We start from the raw sequence: 17,953 nt of genomic DNA, 5'->3' as shown, positions 1-17,953 counted from the left end.
GCACCTCACAGCCCCGAAGGCCGCCTTAGTCCCTTATGGACCCCACAAACATCAGACCCGAGCACCTCTCAGCCCCTCACGGACCCCACAGACCTCCGAGCGCCCGTCACGGCCCACAGCCCCTCACACACTTCACAGCCCCTCAGCCCCCCCCGGCCCCACCGGCGCGCGCCCCTCACGGACCCACGCGCCACTCACGGACTCCACAACCCTCAATCCCGCACACTTCAAAGCCGCTGCGGCCGCCTCAGTCCCTCACAGACCACACAACCCTCAGCCCCGCGCACCTCTCACCCCACACCGCCTCAGCCCTCATCCGCTCACGGACTCCAAAGCACCTCAGGCCGCCCCAGCCCCGCGAACGCCCCCCCCAGCGGGACGCACCGCACACAGCTCCGAGCGGCGAGCCGCCCGAGCCACCACAGGACCCCAGCAGAGCAAAAGCTGAAACGGCGGCACCGCCTCAGAATTCAAACCTCTCCCACCTCCCCATTGGCTGCACCCAGTCCCACGTGATCGGCGCCGTCCTGCGTCGCCCCGGGCCATCACGGGAAATGTAGTTTCCTCCTACCCGCGGCGGCCCGCGGGGAAATAGAAATAATTTTATAATTAATGCCCTCGCAGTTAATCTCATCCGAAAGGCATCCTCCTGTTCCTGCTCGCGTGTGTTCCCGCTCTTTGCCTCTCCTAACTGCTGGCACCCGCTGATTCCCCACGTTATTTCTCTGCCTTAAATTCTGTTATTTTTCCTGAGGTGCTCACTTCCTGCAAGTGGCGTGTAGTTGTGCTTTGGTGTCACAGAAAACCTCACTTTTTGGGTATCCCTGGAAAATACATAGTTTGACATGCCCAAAAGTGGCTCCCAGAAGAGTATGGCTGCGTTAATGTGATGCTCAGTCCCATTAATTACCTTCTCACTACAAGTATAAAAGGAACCAGTGATTCTGCTTGTCATGTTTGATAATGAAGACAGAATGCGTTTATTAATTTCTCTGCAAGTTATTTTGTTTAAAAACCTTGTTGTTAAGTCCCACAGCAGTAATGCTGAAAAGCCAGGTGGGCTTGCTATTACCTCTTAAATCTGCTCAAGGCAGAGTGGACCCTGAGCTAAAGAAATGGCTCTCCCCACTATATTCTGGTCTTTTCAGAAAACTCCTCCCTTAGCAACACTAAAAGCACAACTGTGAAAGACGTGCAGGAGGAGGGGTTTAAGGTCCTTTACTGTTGATTACCTCAGTTTTTTTACACGGAGAGCTTCAGTGTACGCTCCTTCACACACCAGTGTCTCCTGATTCAGAGGTGTGCTCTCGGATTCTGGACTGTCTTCCTTCAGTTCACTCTGCGAGAAAGCAGGAGCTGGGACTCTCTGAGCTGCCACCCCATGAAAGGGCGTTGAGGCCAGGTGGGCAGCCCTGTTGAAGTCACACGTGTCTTCTGGGTTGGCACAAAGGGTGTTGTTCTTGTAGGAGCCGGTCACAATGGCATCCTCAGTCAAACGTTCAATTCCATTCAGCTCATCCTGAAAAAAAAAGGAGAGACAGTGAAAAGGTTGTAGACTTTAAGACAAATTTTTCTTTATTTAAAAGCTGAACATTTCCCTTTCTTCCAATCAACTAATTTCTACTACAGAACTACCAGTATGCAATAGATACAGCTCTCCAGAATGAAGGAGGTCTATAGAGCAGCTTAAATAGTTCCAGGTTGAAGATGAAGAACAGGAGAGTATTTCCTCATCATGGACTCTCAGTGAGGAAATAAAAAATACCCATATAGAAACAAAACAAAATGCACACCCCCACACACCCCTGCAAGAAACAGTTATTTCAGCTGCTACACAAAGTGCTTTGATACTTCCGTTTTCCTTCCCTCTGAAATCTAGGTCTTGCATAATTCTACCTTATATTCTGATTTGTCAAAGTAGAGGATTCATCAAATATAGAGAAAGATGGAGCAGCAGCCGGTGGGGGAAGCAGACCTACATCTGTAAAGAAAAACCAAGAGGCTCTATCATACCCACAGTTTTTCCAAAATAGCATATCCAACACTACTTAAAATGGTTAACACCTTGTCTTAAAAGTACTGCTCCTAGCAGGCAGTTACAGAGCTGGCATATAAAGAAACCCATTAAAAAAGGCTTGGGTTTGTCACATTAATGAACCACGCATTTACCACCATATTATGTGAGCTAACGTGCTGGTTTCACACTACGCTTCAGAATTTGTACCTTTTTTTGCAGGGCTGCCCTCATTTCTCTGTTCCTCCTCAGTGTTTACAAATGGATTTCCATTGTGGGTATCTGGGCACACATCAGGAGTCTGGATAACCTCTGTCAACAGCAACAGAGTCAGGTCGGATCAGAAGTAAATTTCTTCAGGATGTGACCTTCCTAACACAACTTACCAAAATCAAAGATATACAATTTCTGTCTGTATTCCTCTACCAAAACCTCCAGGGGAAAAGGACTTAAGGAAGTATCAATCTAATGGTAGCATTAAACTCTTCTGAGATTTTAGTAAGACTGCAAACATGAAAGATGGAAGAAAACTTTCCAGCTGCTGAAAGGAAAATGCTCTTTTGCTTGGAAGTTCTTTCACATAGTGACAGCTCTCAGATCTCAGATGCCCCATGTTGTGGTCAATATGGTAAAAGGCACTACTAGCACACACACTGTCATTCTTCTAATCCACCTAGGCTTTGGGTTTTACTTTGCTGCCATCTCGGTACTCCTGGAACACTTCCCTTTAACCAAACCTTCTCCTTGACGCTAAAAAACTTGACTACTTACCCTCAGAACAAGATGGTTTCTGTAGTTGAGTATCTTCATAGACCTGGAATTCACTGTGAAAAACAGAAAAGAAACAAGTTTGTATTCTACAGACGTTCACAAAACGTGAACAAACCCTGTAAAAACAGTAAGCCAAGATGACAAGTGCTACTTGCAAGAAGTTAAGATCCCTCAGACAAATAATCAAGCATATGGAGAAAGAGCACACATCCTGGTTACAGGCTGATGCCAAGGCTTTATTCCATTCTACCTGCAAAAACAGGCTGTTAGTGATCCATGTTATTACTCGTACCTAAATATCCTCACAAGTCTTCTCACTGCTGGCTAAAAACCCCTCTATTACCTTTGTGACTGAGGCTGTTTCTCCCCATATCCTGTTGCACTGGAAAAAGTAAATGCTTGCATTCCCAAAGGTGCCGAAGTTCCCGTTATCTCTGCTGCCTGTGGAAACAGAGCCGCACTTCGATTCTACAGTGGTGGAAGTGTGGATACAAAAATGCTGTTAGCAAGGAATTTTCCTGCTGCTTTCTAAGCCGTGGGATGCTTTTCTCTCTCACAAAGAGATTAGCAGAAGTTCTATTAACTATGAACACCTGTGACCTTGTAGAACTATGTTTATGGTACAGTAGAAAAATATTTTGACAATGGATGTTTCAGGATTTCTAGCCAATCCACCCAGGGGGTGGGTGATCCTTTGTCCAATTAGATTATGAAGGAAAGGTCTATAAAAGAGTTTGTAAAATAATTAAATCAATCAATCTTGCTGCACAATTCCTGCCTGCTGGATTGCTCTCCTCCTCCTACGGTTGCGGGATACGGTAATATTTACTGCGCTAATATTTGGTGAACCCCGACGTGTCCTGCACGCTGTGTGCCAAGCCGAATTTCTCTAGAGGTACACTGTTCCCTTCCCCCCCGCCCGGGACCGGGATGTCCGACAGGACTGAAAAAATGGCGAACAGCGGCTTAAAAAGCGACGCTGTGGTAATGGCGTGGAAAGGTGTTTTCAGTATAATGCACACCTCCATTCCTGAGAATTCACTCTGTGAGTTATTAGACTGGGCTGCCCTGCATGGCATTTCCCTGGACAGAGACACGGCCCTGGATTTTGGGATATAGCAGGAGATGGGCTGTGCTGTCCCGCATGAGCTTCCATTTGGGGATCTGGCAGTGTTAGAATTATTCTGCGCTTGGCGATTTTTATTTAACCTGCTGATAGACCTTGACTGTGGCAGCAGAGCTGGCTCGCCTGTCTTGGTGGCGAGTGATGGAGAGATATCCGAAGGGGACCCCACTGACGTGGCTCCAGGGGCATGTGGTGGTGGACCCGAAAAACCCCCCTGGCTTCACGGGCAGAGCCTGGCCTGGAGCCTGCCCTGGGTCACCCTGCACAGTCGCAGGGCTCCGCGGCCCCCAAGGATCCCGCACTGGCAGAGGCGGGGGTGTCGGGGCAGCGGGAAGGCGCGCAGCCCGCCTTGCCGTTTGGCTCAGCGGCGGCCACGGCTTATCCGCGGCCACGTGTCACTGGTCTGGCCTCTTGGACACCCATGGTGGCTCCTAGCCCGTCTGCGCATGCATCCATTGCACCGAGAACGCCCAGATGTACCTTTTTGCCCTCTGTAGCGCCAGACTGTTCTGTGCAGTCACAGACACAAGCAGTTGACCTTCTAATACATCATCTGCCGAATATATCACAGCAGTTGTCGGAACTGCCAAACATATCACGGCAGTTATCAGAACTGCTCAGCTTGCAAAAGCAGCTGCTGCAGGGGCTGGAGGCCCCCGGCCACGTGGGGTGCGCTGGGCCTGTGCCGCCCGTGCCGTCCACGAGAGACGTGGCTCCGAACCCGTAAGTGACGCAGCCAGCGGTTCCAAACCTGGAACCCACAGCCATGGTGTCAGCGACGGCGCAGGAGACGGCTGCAGTTCTGGAAGCGACCACAGCACAGGGGCCAGCGGTGGCACCGAACACTGCTGCGGAACAAGAGACGGCAGCGGCTCTGTGCGCGACAGCAGCACCGGAGACAGCCGCAGCAGCTCCAGTTCCGGGTCGGTCAAAACCAGCCGAGCTCGCATCCCGAAAAGAAGCTGTGGTTCAAACCACGGCACAGCCAACTGCAGCCTCTGCTGTCAGTTTCTCTTCTGGTCAGTCCGTTCCTCCCAGCCCACCTCTGTTCGTTCACGGCACCTCAGAGTTGCCTTTACTCGATGACTCATCGTTGGGCAGTGAGGCAGAGGAGGCTTTGGCCCTGGGGCGTAAAGCGGCCGTAGCCAGGCAGTGAAAGAAAAGGCTGCTCTGGTCTCACCCTTGGACCTTTCTGGACTGCACGGTGACTGCGTGTCCGACACACTACAATCATTTCTTGGAGTCAGTTAAGATGCGGGCTTTGGAGGAGAGTGATTGGAATTTTTTGGAATCACTTGGGATGCCAAACAGATTTGAGGACTCTGGGAGTAATCAGGAAGCTGTTACACTCCATCCACAGGCTGTGCCAGAAGTTCAGGATGATACTGACTCCCCAAAAGGGGAGATCCAAGCTTTCCCAGTGTATAAGGCTCTCCCAAATTCAGGCGAGTGTGACAAGCATGAGGTGATTGCTTGGAAGGTTGCACAGGATCTGCAATCCAAGGTGGCACAACATGGGCTCAGTTCTGCTGAGGTTAAGGGTGATAAATACAGATTTGCTTGCTCCATTCGATATCAGACACCTGGGTCAAATCCTATTTCAACCTATACAATTTACAGTTTTTGAGAAAACGTGGAGAAAGCTGGCCGACAAGGCTGCATTAGGGAATATGCAGCTCCCTGCTGCCGATCCTAGACGTGCAGTGGGAACGGATGTTCTTATGGGGACTGGTCCCTTCTCTGATCCCAGCCTACAGGGTAACTTGTCCTCTAGCGTCCTGCAGCAAGCTCAGCAGGTCGGCATGGCTGCCCTGTTGAAAACCATAGAGCTGTCTGCGCCTAGGAAGCGATATACTGAAATAGTTCAAGGGAGATCGGAGTCATTCCTCTCTTTCGTAGAGAAAGTCGCTGCTTCTCTCGAGAAGCAGGTTGAGGATGACGGGTTAAGACAGATGTTGTTAAGGCAATTAGTGAGAGATAACGCAAACGAGGAGTGCAGAAAAATCATAGATGCCTTACCAGGGGATCCTGAGGTAACAGACATGGTCGAAGCCTGCTCTAAGGTGGGATCTGGGAACCAGAAAAGGTCTGCTTTGGCTGCGTTCCTCCAGCCTGTTCACTCATCTTCTGATCGTGAACCAAAGCAACCCAAACGCGCGAAAAACAGAAACAGCCTAAGCCGAGCCAAAAAGAGAACACAGCAATCTCCCAGTGCAAGAGGTGTGGCAGACCAGGGCATTGCTCGGACTATTGTAGATCCCGGACTCATGCCAATGGTCGGCCGTTGTTGGGAAACTTCCGCCGGGGTGCAAGGAGGGGGAATTGCTCTCCGATGCAGTCGCTCCCCCAGAGAGTGGCACAGGTACAGGCACAGGCCTACCCAGCCACCCTACAGACGGCACCCAGGGATCAGACGGCACCCACGGATCAGACGGGTTTGACGTCCACACCGCAGCCGCAGTCGTCTTAGAACTCTAGTGGCATTTATAAGGTTCCCTTGGATGCATATGGACCCTTAGCCCAGGGATCCAGTGCAATGCTGGTGGGAAAACCTGACGTTGCCCATCAAGGAATCTTAGTGCACTCAGGAGTTACAGACGCTGACTTTAAAGGTCAGATTTGTGCTATGGTCTCACGCAAAAACCCCCTGTAACTATTCCTGAAAAGACCTGCCTTGCTAAATTAGTGCCTTTTAAGTCTTGTGTCCCCAGGATAGAGCAACAAACTCACGAAGATAACGACAGTGGATCTACGGGACTTCCGCAGGCCTTCTGGACTGCAGACATCTCTGACCAAAGGCCACAGATGACAGGTACCCTGATCCTGCCGAACGCCCGTCTGCCCCGGACTCAGCTTCGAGGTTTGATTGATACGGGTGCTGATGTAACTATCATCTCCTTCTCTGCATGGCCTCCTTCATGGCCTTTAACCCCAGTGGGATCGGCCATCGCAGGAGTAGGAGGAACCACACAGAGCTATTTAAGCGAACGGCCTGTGGTGGTGAAGGACTCAGAGGGGCACACAGCTACAATTAGGCCTTATGTTACTACCACTCCCCTTAACTAACTTGCTAACCACTTCCCCTTAGGGACAGGCAGCTTGGGGGGTACAGTTTAGGACAAATTTATAGCAGGGGTCACTGTGCGTAAGGGCGCACAGTATCCTACACTGCCTTTGTGGTGCTTGACTAACACACCAATCCAAGTCAGACTCTGCTCAGTTAGTTGAATTAAGGGCTGTTACCATGGCTTTTCAACGATTCTCACAGGAACCTTTGAATTTGGTTACTGAAGCCGACTAGCAAAAGCTTTGTATACAATCGATCACCTTACAGTACCACAAAATTCAAATAATCCTGTTATTCTGAATCATTTTCTCTCATTGCAGTCTTCAGGCGAGACACAACTGCCCCGGGCAGAAGTCTGGGTACGGAATTTACTCCCTAACCAGTGGGAAGGCCCTCATGAGCTTATCATTTGGGGTCATGGGTATGCTTGCGTTTCCACAGATACTGGGGTACAGTGGCTACCTGCAAAATGCGTTCGCCCTGCCCTACGGCACCAGAGGCAGAACAGGCAACCTCCAAATGATGACCAGAACGCCAACCATCCAAATGGCGACCAGAATGTAGATCATCAGCCTAACGGCTCTTCTGATGATGACCAGGATGTCAACCATCAGGCAGATGGTCCTTCTACAAGCAGAGACTGGGATGGTCCTTCCACAAGTAGAGATTGGGATGGTCCTTCCACAAGCAGAGACTGAACTTCAAATTTCTTGCTATGGAGTCAGATAGTAAAGCCTTATAGACATACTTAGAATTATTAACTGATGTAAAATTCTGTTTAAGATTAATAGTAGAATTGTTATCTTATAAAACAAAAAGGGGGAATTGTGGATACAAAAATGCTGTTAGCAAGGAATTTTCCTGCTGCTTTCTAAGCCGTGGGATGCTTTTCCCTCTCACAAAGAGATTAGCAGAAATTCTATAAACTATGAACACCTGTGACCTTGTAGAACTATGTTTATGGTACAGTAGAAAAATATTTTGACAATGGATGTTTCAGGATTTCTAGCCAATCCACCTAGAGGGTGGGTGATTCTTTGTCCAATTAGACTATGAAGGAAAAGTCTATAAAAGAGTTTGTAAAATAATTAAATCAATCAATCTTGCTGCACAATTCCTGCCTGCTGGATCTTCTCTCCTCCTCCCTACGGTTGTGGGATATGGTAATATTTACTGTGCTAATAGTGGAAGCGCAAACCAGGCAAAAAGGTTCCAAAAACATGGTGATAATCCCACGTAGTCATTACCTCATAGAAAATAGTTGTCTTTAGCCATTTTTATTTATACTTAGCATGCTTGCATGAAGAAAGTCCACTTTCATTGCATACTGCAGTTAAATGCATCATTTACTCTTTGCAACCATATATAAACTTTAACAGTTGCAAAGTAACTAAAGTCTCCTGTGAAGGACATGTAAGCAGTTACATAGCTTACAACAAAGTCATGACTTGTTTGATTGAAGTATTTACTATGAAGGCATTGTTCTGGAAACGGGGAAGGAAAGGAGAGAAAGAGAGAATATACTTTATTAGTGAAGAATCCGGTCACAAGAAATTTAAAATGTGTTAGAAGAATATCAGTAGAAGAATATCAGATATGCTTCCTTTTGGCTTTCTTGGGTACTTTTATTTAAAATTGCAGCTACTTGGAAAAGAACAGTGAAATCAGAACAATACCGGTTCATGCGATTGTTGCTGCTTGTCACCTTCTTCCCTCTTTAATTTCTTTTCCAGCTCCTCAATTTTCCTTTGTATTTCTTCCTTCTTCCGTTCTATGGCTTGTATTTCATCTAAGGAAAAAAAACACCTGTAAGGCCCAATGCGTATTTCACATACAGTCGGTGGGTACAGCCTGAATTGCCAAGGGACCAAAACTTCTGGTGGTCTTTCCCTGTCCCACAGCTTCCATATAAAGCTGTTGAATATGTTACTGGCTCTGTACCTCAGAGCAGTTAAACAACTATCCCAGTAGAAAAAGAGAAGCAGCTGCAATACAGACAGAAGCAAATACACTTTTATGACTCCATCTGGAAAGCCTTACTTGCTTCAGCCCACTTTGAAACATACCTTCGTCTTTCTTTCTCGCTTTCTTCCTGTAGATTTCAGCTCGGATCTCTTCAAAAGAGAATTCATCAACTCCAGCATAAACTTTCTCTTTGCAGTACATCACCATCTCTTTTTTTCCTGAGCATCCTGCTGGTGATGCTGCACTCGCTGCAGTGGGTCCTCCTGCTCCTCAGGTTTGCGAGTACTTAACACACGGTTTATGCTGGGCTCAATTTTGCAGGGAGTCCTGAAAAAACATGATTTTATTACTTGGACTTTGTGTACTTCATTGTAGCACAGAAAAGCAGGCACGGGAGACAACTGGGCTAATTCCAGGGTCTGGTTTTGGAGTAGTGCAAAGACATTCTGTTCTGTGCTTAGAAAACTACACAAGAAAATTGGAATGAGTAACAGCAAAGGCCAGCATACTACTCAGAATTGTCTGATAAATAAATAAAGCAAAACAAACAACAAAATACAAATCCAACCTGAACTGTCAACAAGGTCGAGTCAAAAGCAAATAAAATTCTTATGATGTCTGAACTGCCGTGCATCCTGAAGCAGGACCTGTTCAATTTAGCTCCATCGAGCTGTGTGACCACAGGCGTGACAAGTCCCTAAACTCTGGCTTGTAGGATGGTTCTCTGGGAGCAAAGGGACACAGGACAAAAGGCACTTAAAAAGGGAAGCTCTTGGGCCAGATGAAACCTCCATGCTAATTTCAGGAGAGAGGAAGCAACACTGGTACACCTTTACCAACACCAGCAATCCAGCCGACTTCAGCAGGATTAACTCACATCTGGGAGTGATCATGGGGCAAACAGGTGCTCTTAATGTTTGAGTTCTAAAGCTTATTTTGGGGAGTGTGGGGATTCATAACTAAGATCACAACAGGGTCCTTCTGCCCAGAACTCTGGACAACAACTGATGGCAGGATTTGCATCACATTTACAAAGTTTCAGCACAACACTTCCAGACTATTTGGCAGGTGACCATGGGAGCATGAGGAAACAGATTCAAACGCAGAAAAAAAAAAAAAAAAAAAAAAAAATCTACTTTTAAGATTTCAACGACATAATCTAAACCTACCTACCAAGTCTCTGCCTAAGTCGCTTAGAGCTAACTCAGCACGGTGTTCAGCTCTACCCACTCCTTCCCTCTCCCTGGTATGAAAAGCTGCTGCCTTCGGTAAGTAACAAATCCTCATCCGAGAGACCGGCATGCCAAGAGGTTTAACTGTGTGGCATCACTGACTTTCAGGAGAAAGAAACAGTCTTAGACAGGAATGCAGTTTTTTACCTATTCTTCAACTAAACCATGGCAGAGCCTTGGTCAGAGCTATTCTGCAGTCCACACGCAATCCATGCTGCTCACCACCTCTCAGCATTCCTTGATTCCATGCAATTCAGAGCTGTGGGAACTGCCTGTAATATCCAACAGGCTTTTCCGCTTCTCTCTCAGAAAGAGCCTGTCTATTCCCTGGCTGTCATTAGCCACAGAAAGGTAGAGCAACCTTGCAAAAGAAAGCGTTTTCCTCTGCTCCAACAAAACCACCCCATCTCCCGGGATTTATCAGCATTTCAGGGAGCACTGTACAAGCAGCACACTCACTCCTCCACGACCTAAGCAACACTGTTGGCATGGCAACTCTGATAGCTTATTTCAGAAGAAAACTCCAGATATGCTGAGCACAGAGCTCCCAAGATAGAAAAGAACCAGCCACAAGTCTGCCTCAATTTGGGGCTGCTTCACAGCAAACAGCACCCTAAGACAGGTAGCTTGTGGTTTTGTGTAAACACACTGAGTGAAGTGATTACACTAATTAGCATATTTAAATATGATCTAGGCTCCCACATCATCAGCAGCTCTGAACACGTCCCATGTCCTTATGCAACCTCTGCTGAAGCCTCTGTCATCAAGCTGCGGCACTAATTGCTCCCAGGCTGGCAGATTTTTAAATTCTTGTAGCTCAAGACGCTTAAGGACTTGGCAAAACAACTCCGAATTTTAGGAAGCGGCTTTGAGAATTCCAAATGCAATCCCCCATCTCCAACTCTTAGACTCACATCATTTGTGGCTGAACTGACTCATCCACATAGGGGGTGAAACTGGGCACTGGGTGGGGCACTTCCATGCCAGAATTCACAGTTCTGCGAGGACGCTGCGGAAGGAAAGGCAAATTAAACTTGACAGAGACTTTTCCAAGATCAATTCCCTTCTCACACAGTCACAGCCCACCAGCTCAACACTGGCACCTAAAAGGCAAGGCATGCTCCTCCTGTGTGCCCTCATCAGCCCCAGTTTCTGTTAGCCTGAGGGAATGTTACATCCATATCCAGGGATATATATACATACTATCCTGTTATCCCAATATCCTATTTAAATTAGACATATAAATGCCACGGTCCTCATTTTACAGCCAAGATTGTCCCAGTTCGTTGATAATATTCATTCTCCTGTCCACCAACAGCCTCCAGACTTGGGGTGGGGTTTTTTTTCCAATTTTCCCATCACAGGCCATTTCAGCACCACAAAAATCCCTTAACAGCTCCTGAGGTCCATTAGTTAAGGAGAGGAGGTGGAATTTAGTCTGACAACACGTTACTCTCATCGGCCTAGTTGAATTCTCTGGCACTCTTCAGCACAAAAAGAAAGTGATGTGGTGGGAATACTTCACAAACTCACTCCTCTTTTCCATCATTTCCCAAACTGCTTACTGAGCCATCTTGACACCAGCAATAAGAGAAACCCCTTCTTCCCTGGGCAGGTTTTAAGATCTCAGAGCATTCACCAAAGGTTATTCTTGCACTGCCCTTCAGTGGAGGGGAATTAAACATCCTCAACCCTTCTGCCAGAAACAGGATATTTTATTTCATTAAATCTAAGAAATTTCATTAAGGCGGGAGCAGAGAGAACTCTAAGGGCAGACATTAAAAGAAATATGGAAGCACTCAGAGATCAGAATGAATGTGTCAAGTAGCACAAAGAGACTGAGAAAAGAAGTTTTATATTAATAATTCTTCCTCATTCTTCTCAGCTAAATTAAACCTGTGATTTACTAAACTTTTCCATTCATTTAACCAAATTGCTTTCTATCTGAAAAGAATATTCCTGGAGTTTCCCTCCATTTTAGCCTGGTTGCATCCTTCCCTCATTTGAGGTTTTGTTACTAAGCTTCACTTACAACAGTGTCCATATTGAGAAGATGAAAATATTTTTGTCCTCTTGATGCCTGAAGTTTTCAGCTTTTATGTAATCTTCATGTATTTGTAGCTTTGTAGACTGTTAAGTGCCTCGGTGTAACTTCTAGTACTTTGCCACCTTTCTTCCCACAGTGAACAGGTGCTTATTGACACATTCCTAAAATTTTGTTATGTCTTGCCTGTTACTTCTCCAAGGACATTTTATTTGGCACCACGTAACCACAGGCATAAAAAAGGTAGGGTAGGAGGGCAGAACCCAGGGTGGGACATTACCTAACCAACCACTCCTCTAGTTGGACAATATTGGCCAGATACTCTAATTGCCCAATCTTATCAATTGTAAGGATCTAATTTGGGGCACTATTTTTCACCATATTGGGTACCTGAAGGCTTTCAAGTGAAGGTTTGCTTTTATATTATCATTCTAACATGGTCTGGAGAAGTTTGTGTTCTATTTCCAGGCACCAATCTCATGACTTTCTAGTGTTCTTTTCTGAGCTACAAAGAGCATGGGAGCACTGGGGGTTATCTGAGCACCTATGAAACAAACCTGATCTCACAGGATTGATTCCCTTCAGACAATGCCTTGCATCACTTCTCCAGAACAGCCTAAGCACCTGTAGCTCAGCTGCTTCTTTTGATGTTTAGTTTAAGCCATTGGAAGCTACTTTCTGTGATCCTATTGTCAGGATAAATATTCCATTGATACAGCAGTTGAATTCTTTTGATCTCCGCTCTTCTGTTTTCCTCACAAGCACTTCAAAACAAGACTTGCAGAATGCTGTACATGGCTTATTTTCACAATTCAGGCAACAAGTCCTTCCTTCAGCTTGTATTTTCCAATATAATTTAACTCTTACGCTTCTTCCTTACAGGTTTAACTAATGCCTGGCTTCTCTCCCATTCCTTGGCTAATGCTTTCCCTCTTACATTCCTTTTCTGCCCTCCAAACATTTAGCAGGCCACCTCTGCCAATTCTTACGGTTAGCGAGAATTTCAAGTCCTTGATTTTAAAACTCCATGGAGTTTTTAAACCTTATTCTAGCAATATCAGCTTGCTAAACTTGAATAGAGTATGCATGGCCAGGGACTCTCCAGAAGGAGAGCAACTCTTCACAAGGGCATGCAGTGACAGGACAAGAGGGAATGGCCTTAAGCCAAAGGAGGGTGGGTGTGGATGAGATATTGGGAAGAAATTCTTCTCTGGGAGGGTGCTCAGGCACTGGCACAGGTTGCCCAGAGAAGCTGTTGCTGCCCCATCCCTTCAAGTGTCCAAGGCCAGGTTGGATGGGGCTTGGAGCAACCTGGTCTAGTGGAAGGTGAAACCAGATGATCTATAAGGTCCCTCCCAAGTCAAACAGTTTCACGATTCTATGATTAAATCTGTATTTACAATAGACACAAACCACAGGCAAGGGAGAAAGACACGACCTCTGCCTCAGCGATCAGAAGTCATCAGCTTACACACACCTTCCTCTCTTTTCCCAGTCCATTTCGAGCCTCCTTACCCTGCCAGAGTTCCAAAGTCCTGCACTGAGTTTGTTCTGCAGGCTGGACATCACCCGCCCCTGCCTGAGGGGCTGCACATTCTCCTTGCTCAGCTCCCACTCGTGGCTGCCCTCCTGGAACACGACCACCTCTCCTTAATCTTGAACGACTCTTCTTTAATCCTGCATTTAACAAGAAATGGACACCTGTAAGGCTGGGTACTGACCTGAAACCTGACACAGCCGGCTTTCCTCAGCCGATTCCACCCCGAGTTTTCTGTGCAGCCAAAAAATACCGCTTAGATGCCCAACTTTTAGAGGGACGTGAGCGTTTAATTCTCCTAATATGAGAAATATATGTAAAAAGAGCCAATCTTCACCGTGAAGAACTGCAAGCAGGCGATGTTAGCAGGAAAGACCCCCCCCCAACACAACAGGAGCGCGCCGCTCACGTACCCCTCACCCCTCACAGCCCCTGAGGCCGCCTCAGCCCCTCACGGACCGCACAACCCTCAGCCCCGCGCACCTCTCACCCCACGCGGCCTCAGCCCTCATCCCCTCACGGACCCACGCTCCCCTCACGGACTCCACAGCATCTCAGGCCGCCCCAGCCCCGCGAACCCTTCCCGGACCCGCGCCCCTCCCGACCCGACGCACCGCACACAGATCCCGGCGGTGCGAGCCGCCCCGTCCGACACAACATCCCGTCACCGAAGAGCCCAAGCAACGCTGCCGCCTCAGAATTCAATCCCCTCCCGCCTCCTGCGCCGCGCCCCGCCCTGCCCTGCCCGATCGGCGCCGTCCTGCGTCGCCCCGGGCCATCACGGGAAATGTAGTTTCCTCCTCACCCGCGGCGGCCCGCGGGGAAATAGAAATAATTTTATAATTAATGCCCTCGCAGTTAATCTCATCCGAAAGGCATACTCCTGTTCCTGCTCGCGTGTGTTTCCGCTCTTTGCCTCTCCTAACTGCTGGCACCCGCTGATTCCCCACGTTATTTCTCTGCCTTAAATTCTGTTATTTTTCCTGAGGTGCTCACTTCCTGCAAGTGGCGTGTAGTTGTGCTTTGGTGTCACAGAAAACCTCACTTTTTGGGTAACCCTGGAAAATACACAGTTTGACATGCCCAAAAGTGGCTCCCAGAAGAGTATGGCTGTGTTAATGTGATGCTCAGCCCCATCAATTACCTTCTCTCCTACAGCATTCCAAGAAAATACTAATTGGTCTGAGAGGCTGCAGTAATTTACAGGAGCCTGGGGTGACTGGAAGAGGCCAAGGCCAGGTTGGGCGGACCTTCGAGCAACCTGGGCTAGTGGAAGGCATCCCTTGCCCATGGCAGGGGGTTGAGTGGCATAGGTTTTAAAATCCCTTCCCACCCAGAGCATTCCAGGATTTTATGAATATCTCTGCACTGCTTCCGGTGCCGGAGCAGGATCGTGCAGTGAGACCAATTTTTTCCTGCTCTTTTTGACAGGGCAGAGGCAACAGCTCAGGTCTAACAATCAGGGGAGAGGGTGAAGCGCTGGAACAGCTCCACACGCTTACACCGTGCTCTCCAGCACCCCCTCGTGTTCCTGCAGGGAACTGCAATGAGCTGGGACGGGCTATTCGCCTCTCTGGAAGTCAGATCTTAAAATCCAACATCTGCAGGGTCTCAAAAGTACAGATGTCTTGCTCCTCAGGATCTGCAAACACTGACATATAAGGCAGCTGAAAAAAAAATTGCCATAGACTTGGACAGGAATATCCTGTCAGGAACATAGATTAGCTGCCTGCTGCTGTTCAGAAGATGATCAATGAAAGACATTTGTCAGAAAGAAAACTGAATGAGCAAAAAGTGTTTTTTTTTCTTCCCAACTGCCCTTAACTCACAGACTCTGAAGACCTTTGTGATGCTTATGACTTATTAAGCTTTTGTAGGCACAGAAGAGACGAACTGCGACCATGGTGTTGGTGGGTGGTTGTTTCTCTGTTACATGGGCAAGAAACTCGTGGCAGAGCCCGGAGCGGAGAGAGCGGGCAGGGTGGTGCTGGATGGGGCTAGGTGAAGCGGTGCAGGGTTGCGATGCGAGTGCACGTGTGTGGGCGTGCGTGTGACGAACAGCAGCAGATGCCGCTCCCAAGAGGGCGGAGGGGGCTGCAATTCAGACTCAGCAACACCCAAGAGGGCAGCCCGGGCCTGAAGTCGTGGAATTGTTCAGAACTGGCTGCTGCCAGCACACAAGGTGGCAGGTGTGGGCAGAACTCACGTGATACCGCACCTAAGATGGCAGCCCTCACATGAAGTGGCTTCTGACAGAATGCAGGATGGCGGAGTTTAGGCGGAAGTCACATGGACCACACCTAAGATGGCAGCTTAGGCTTATGGTGCCCTTTCCAAGATGGCAGCAGCTCGTGCATGCACTTTGGGTAGGGACGACAAAATGGCGCTGTGAAAGGACACTCCCCCCATAAAGACATCTACTTGCCTGCCTGAATCTGGCCACAATCATGACTGCGACCCTGACCTCACACTTGCAGCGCGATCTCCCACGGCAGTTCCTGGGGGGGATGTCCCAGTGGGTCAGCGGTGCTGGGGGCAGGTGGGAGACGGTGGCAAGCAGTGGCTGGGCAGCCTGTGTCATGGATGCTGAGGTGAGAGGCCCCCTGAGCAGGCACAGCTCTGAGGGGGCTCCTCACACCCCTGCTGAACCCCGAACCCCAGCTCAGCCCCACAGGGCAATGGTGCTGGGGCTGTGCCACCATGTTTCCCCCTGGAAGCAGTGGGAGCGGCTGCTGCGTCAGGCCCTCAGGGAGGTCATCCATCATCCTGGCCCGGGAAAAACACATGAAAACGGAAAATGGTCGAGAAAATAACACAACCTTTTATAGACATGTTGGTGTCAGTCAAGGGCCCTGTGTCACTGCAGTGGAGAACAATCTTGAAAGGAATGAGAAGGAGGTGTCTTTACAAACAAACTGTGGGCCTGCTGGTAGATAAAGCCAGATACTGAGAGGTGAAAGAAGCAATGGGTGGAATCATAAATTCCATAGGAATTCCACTAATTGACACAGACTGTTGCTCACCCAAGGCCATGCTAAATTCCTGGACTTAGAGAAAAAGAACAGAGACACAAAGAAAAAGAAGTGGGGAGGATGCACATTAGAAGGGGGTCTGTATTAAGCAATTTGGGAAGTCTGTACCTCAAGTACCTCAGCCAATGGGGAAAGAGAGAGGGAAATGCGACCGGGAAATTAGGATAAAAAGGAGGCTGTGTCCTCTAGCAATTTGAGAGACCCCACAGGAAACACCCATGGCCTCTCCCTTTATTCAAATCAAGTTACAGAACTCCTCTGTCTCCTTTACGGACATAAACCTCTGACATCGTGGATTAATTTTCCTGACAGATTCATCCCTGAGACCCATAATACTGATACCTTTGAATGTTCCAACTTCAATGTGAGTGAGTATTGCAGGAAGCTTCTGCATTCCATTCCCTAGTACGGCAACAAGACAAAATTCTCACCCACCCTGGATCTTCACAAAAGAGTGTACAAGGTTTAAACAAGCCTGGTGGTTTGAGGGGCACCGTCTGCCCAAAAAGCCCAACTCTGCATCCAGATGAAATAAACATCACAAACAGATCAATGAACAACACATGCACAGGACATTGTCCAATTGCACTGGACCTGCAATTAACTCAGCAATGGAAAAGCGTAGGCCCGAAGGTCTCATGAGAGAGTGCAAAATGTATTGAACACTTTCTAGAAGGCACCCACGTCATTATTTAAAGGTGTGGCTCAGCTAAGGAGCAATACCAATAAGGCCCACAGACAAAAAGCCTGGACTTTTTTTCCTTTAAAAAAACTCAACTATCTAAAGTATGGTTCAGTAATTCAGGTGACTTCAGCCTGCCACTTTCTGTTAAAAAAGGGTCAACTAAGTCTACACTCTAAGATATAAAGAGCAGTTAAATATATTAAGGAGATTGAACACACAGTATCATTTTCCCGCTGAACCTCAGCCACAGAAGAAGCTTCTCTCTGTCCCAGGAGCTGCAGGGAATTTGGGCAGGTGAAATGGTATCAGAGAATCACTGTAAATTCAAAGGCAGAAAGAGAAGATCTACCATTAAAAGGCAGAAAAAAGGGAAAGGTTTCAGAAAACATCTCTGCAGTCTAATTAATAATTATTTCCAATTCCCCAGTGAGAAGAACAGGAACCTGCAGCAATCAAGGCCGCACAGTCCACAACAGCGAG

General features: G+C 47.8%; 1 protein-coding gene across 5 annotated transcripts in view; it reads right to left on the bottom strand.

The window, feature by feature from the left end:
- Window positions 1-8,745, bottom strand: part of BUB1B (BUB1 mitotic checkpoint serine/threonine kinase B) — a 33,102-nt gene extending 24,357 nt beyond the window's left edge. For 2 of the 5 annotated variants that reach the window (XM_019289401.3, XM_039553087.1), the window contains exons 1-4: window positions 8,655-8,745; window positions 3,129-3,226; window positions 2,786-2,838; window positions 1,233-1,519 (exon numbers count right to left, since the gene is read on the bottom strand). In XM_019289401.3, the coding sequence (XP_019144946.3) occupies window positions 1,233-1,519; window positions 2,786-2,838; window positions 3,129-3,156 (368 nt within the window). In that variant the 5' untranslated portion in view covers window positions 3,157-3,226; window positions 8,655-8,745. Of the gene's footprint in view, window positions 1-384; window positions 488-1,232; window positions 1,520-2,224; window positions 2,327-2,785; window positions 2,839-3,128; window positions 3,227-8,654 lie in introns of those variants that run through there. The other 3 variants (XM_019289404.3, XM_019289405.3, XM_039553088.1) reach the window with 3 other exon arrangements.
- Window positions 8,746-17,953: the final 9,208 nt, after the last annotated feature.

The sequence above is a fragment of the Corvus cornix genome, chromosome 5, assembly GCF_000738735.6.
Source record: "Corvus cornix cornix isolate S_Up_H32 chromosome 5, ASM73873v5, whole genome shotgun sequence".
NCBI lineage: Eukaryota > Metazoa > Chordata > Aves > Passeriformes > Corvidae > Corvus > Corvus cornix.
This window is presented reverse-complemented; position numbering and strand designations above follow the sequence as displayed.